This window comes from Odontomachus brunneus, unplaced genomic scaffold, assembly GCF_010583005.1.
Source record: "Odontomachus brunneus isolate Ranch 3 - 2012 unplaced genomic scaffold, Obru_v1 Obru_scaffold_004, whole genome shotgun sequence".
Classification (NCBI taxonomy): domain Eukaryota; kingdom Metazoa; phylum Arthropoda; class Insecta; order Hymenoptera; family Formicidae; genus Odontomachus; species Odontomachus brunneus.
Window position 1 is genome coordinate 3636625 of NW_022639454.1, and position 3129 is coordinate 3639753.

A 3129-nucleotide genomic window follows, 5' to 3' on the forward strand; every position below is an offset into this window, starting at 1 on the left:
ATGAACTAGTGCAGTCAGTTCAGGTCGAAAGAACAAACCTATTATGTCACATATACTATAGCACTTCTAGTAATAGAATATATCCGAGTGGGGAATCTGAACGCAGCCTAAGGTAAACACCCAAAGAGAGAGGAGAAGCCGGGTGGAGTTTTCGAACGCACCTCTGGATGTACCTATTCAGTATTACCAATTGGGTACTCAGTACTACACCGCTCACTAAGCTCTTACATTTGATTGATATATATTTTGAGATCTAAAAGAATATGCCAATGGGATGTAAGAGCTCACTGAGCGCTCAATGAGCGATTGTAGTACTGAATGGGCGCAATTGTTCACTAAATTCAGTGACTTTTGGATCTGATTGGTTTGTACTTTTAAATCTTGATGAGATCTGAAAGTAAACACCAAACAGATCCAATAGCTCAGTGGAGCAATGTAGGATGTTTTCCAGTGAGTGGGACCCGATTGACCACGGTATAATTGGACACAGATTGTAATAATTGGTTCGACTTGGTAATTCACTAGATAATTCTTTGTATTGGTTATGTCCAATCGTACCATGGTCAATCGAGACGCTCCCCTCCTCAGCTATGTTACACAAGCAATTTATTGGTCACATATTATCTAAAATAGCTTGTAAGATAATAGCCGATATTCATAGTCAGATCTTATATTTAAAACCGTCTTAAGTTTATCTTCAGATAATGAACGGATTATTTCATTGGTTACGGAGTATCTGAAGATGAACTTAAGCAGTCTTAAAAATAAGACCCGACTATGAAGGGAGCGGTGCACTTGGACACGGTGCATTTAGACACAGCCAATCACAGCACCGTGTGATTAGAGACATTTGTAGGGTCCCTTGGAACAGCGACTTGTGATTGGACTTTGTCCAATTGCCCCGTGTCCAACTGATATACACCCGACTATGAATACCGGCCAATATGCAACCAATAAACTGATTTTGTGTAACACAATAAACGTAGCTGGAAAGCACCCGTAGTTTAAATGCATGCAGCGTAGAAACGTATACTATGTGCTATATTAGCTAAAATGCAAATACGCTGTTAGCACATTTTTAGTTTAGTAGTATATGTTGCTGTAAACAAGGTGGTTACAATCTATTTTTTTATAAGTTCCTCTGACAATAGATAAGAAATCGTAGAATTCTTTTTATATTACAATGCAAATCATGGGATATTATTTTAATAGTTTGTGACTTATAGTGTCGAGCAACAATTTTTATTATATTACATTATATATTAAAAAATAAGAAATGTGTAAATATATATACATCTATATAATTTATAATTAAGATCTGTGATCACACGTTTTATTTATTCATTTATTTTTTCTTTATTTTATCTTACAGATTGATAAATATGTCTGAATCCAAAGAGAGAGATAATTTAGATACTACGGAAAAACATGATAGCACTGATACTGAATGTACAACAAAGGATCAACATATAAAAAAATTCACAGATAAAAGGATACCATGTATCATTGTACTTGGAATGGCTGGTTCTGGCAAAACAACATTTGTGCAAAGGCTAGTGTCTAAATTGTACAATGAGACGAAACCATATGTCATTAATTTAGATCCTGCTTGTAAAGAAGTTCCATATCCTGCTAACATAGGTATCTATGGTTATATAATGTGCGAAAATTATGTTATATTCAATATATCCAATTGTTTCAAAGAGTTATGTTTCCTTTCAGATATAAGAGACACTGTAAATTATAAAGAAGTGATGAAACAATACAATCTCGGACCAAATGGTGCCATAGTCACAACATTAAATCTTTTTTCCACAAAGTTTGATCAAGTAATAGATCTTATTGAAAAAGCCAGTGAAGATCACAGTTGTACAATTTTGGACACACCAGGGCAAATTGAAGTCTTTACATGGTCAGCCAGTGGCACAATTATATCAGAAGGATTAGCTTCCCAATTTCCAACTGTTATTGTATATGTAGTGGATAGTGTGAGAAGTGTTAATCCAGTCACATTTATGTCCAACATGCTGTATGCTTGCTCTATACTTTACAAAACCAAATTGCCATTTATTGTAGTTATGAACAAGGTAACTGGATTTAAATAATTATGAACATTTATAAATAATATGTGTATAATTTCTGATTATGTAAAATTAATCATAACTGAATTTATATATTTCAGATTGATATTGTTGATCATCATTATGCACTTGATTGGATACAAGATTTTGAGGCCTTTCAGGAAGCACTCGATATGGAACACTCTTATGTCAGCAACTTAACACGGAGTATGTCACTCACACTTGACGAGTTTTATCAAACTTTGCAATGCTGTGGTGTTTCTTCGGTAACAGGTGCTGGATTTAATGATTTTCTTAAGTTGGTTAATGATGCTGTGGAGAAATATGAAAGGTAAACCTATTTATTTTGAAAACATTGTTATATTCATTGACAACAATACATTATACAATCCTTTGTGACATAAACATCAATATAGCTTATATTTTTCTTAAAGTGATTACAGAAAAGATTTTGAAAAAATAAAGAAGATGAAGGAAGCTCAACGAAACAATGAAAAAGATGAACAATTAGAGGCCGCTAGTAAAAGTGGAATAGGTGAAGCTGTACCTTTCGTAGCGACGGTCAACAGTGGTCGCGAAATCTCAGAACTCTATCTGAAACATCCAGGTAATGAATCAAGCGAAGACGAGGATGGAACGGAGGACATACACGCACGACAAGAAGAGGATGAAACAAAAGAAGAAGAATCCTTTGTAGATTATATCAGTAGACGCAATATGGAACAGAGTAAACGAGAAAAAAAACAATGTGAACCTAGTACAAGTAAAAATTAATGGCTTTGGTTACAATCTTTTCTGTTACAAATTAATAAACTTAAGAAATAATTTTTCTCTGCATTATAGTATGTCTAGTTTACATAAAAAAATGTGAAGTATTAAATAAATTTAAATCGTAAAACAAAACATTTTATTTAAATTCTATAAACATAAGTATTTACTACTTTGCGTGAAATATGTGTAGTTATTATTATATTTACAAAAAATTGACCTTCCTACCCAATGTTTTATATATATATATATATATATATATATATATATATATATATAT

At 32.9% G+C, this 3129-nt stretch overlaps 1 protein-coding gene across 2 annotated transcripts; it reads left to right on the forward strand.

Moving 5' to 3' along the window:
* Positions 1 to 949: 949 nt before the first annotated feature.
* On the forward strand, positions 950 to 2906 carry LOC116846097 (GPN-loop GTPase 1). Of its 2 annotated transcripts, none has more exons than XM_032819523.1 (5): positions 950 to 1110; positions 1373 to 1641; positions 1723 to 2087; positions 2183 to 2412; positions 2516 to 2906. In XM_032819523.1, the coding sequence occupies exons 2-5, from the start codon at positions 1383 to 1385 to the stop codon at positions 2853 to 2855; spliced, it is 1194 nt and encodes a 397-aa protein (XP_032675414.1). In that variant the 5' UTR covers positions 950 to 1110; positions 1373 to 1382; the 3' UTR covers positions 2856 to 2906. The 2 variants fall into 2 exon arrangements, with proteins under 2 accessions (XP_032675414.1, XP_032675421.1); XM_032819530.1 differs by lacking the exon at positions 950 to 1110 and adding an exon at positions 1117 to 1280.
* The last annotated feature ends 223 nt before the right edge of the window (positions 2907 to 3129 follow it).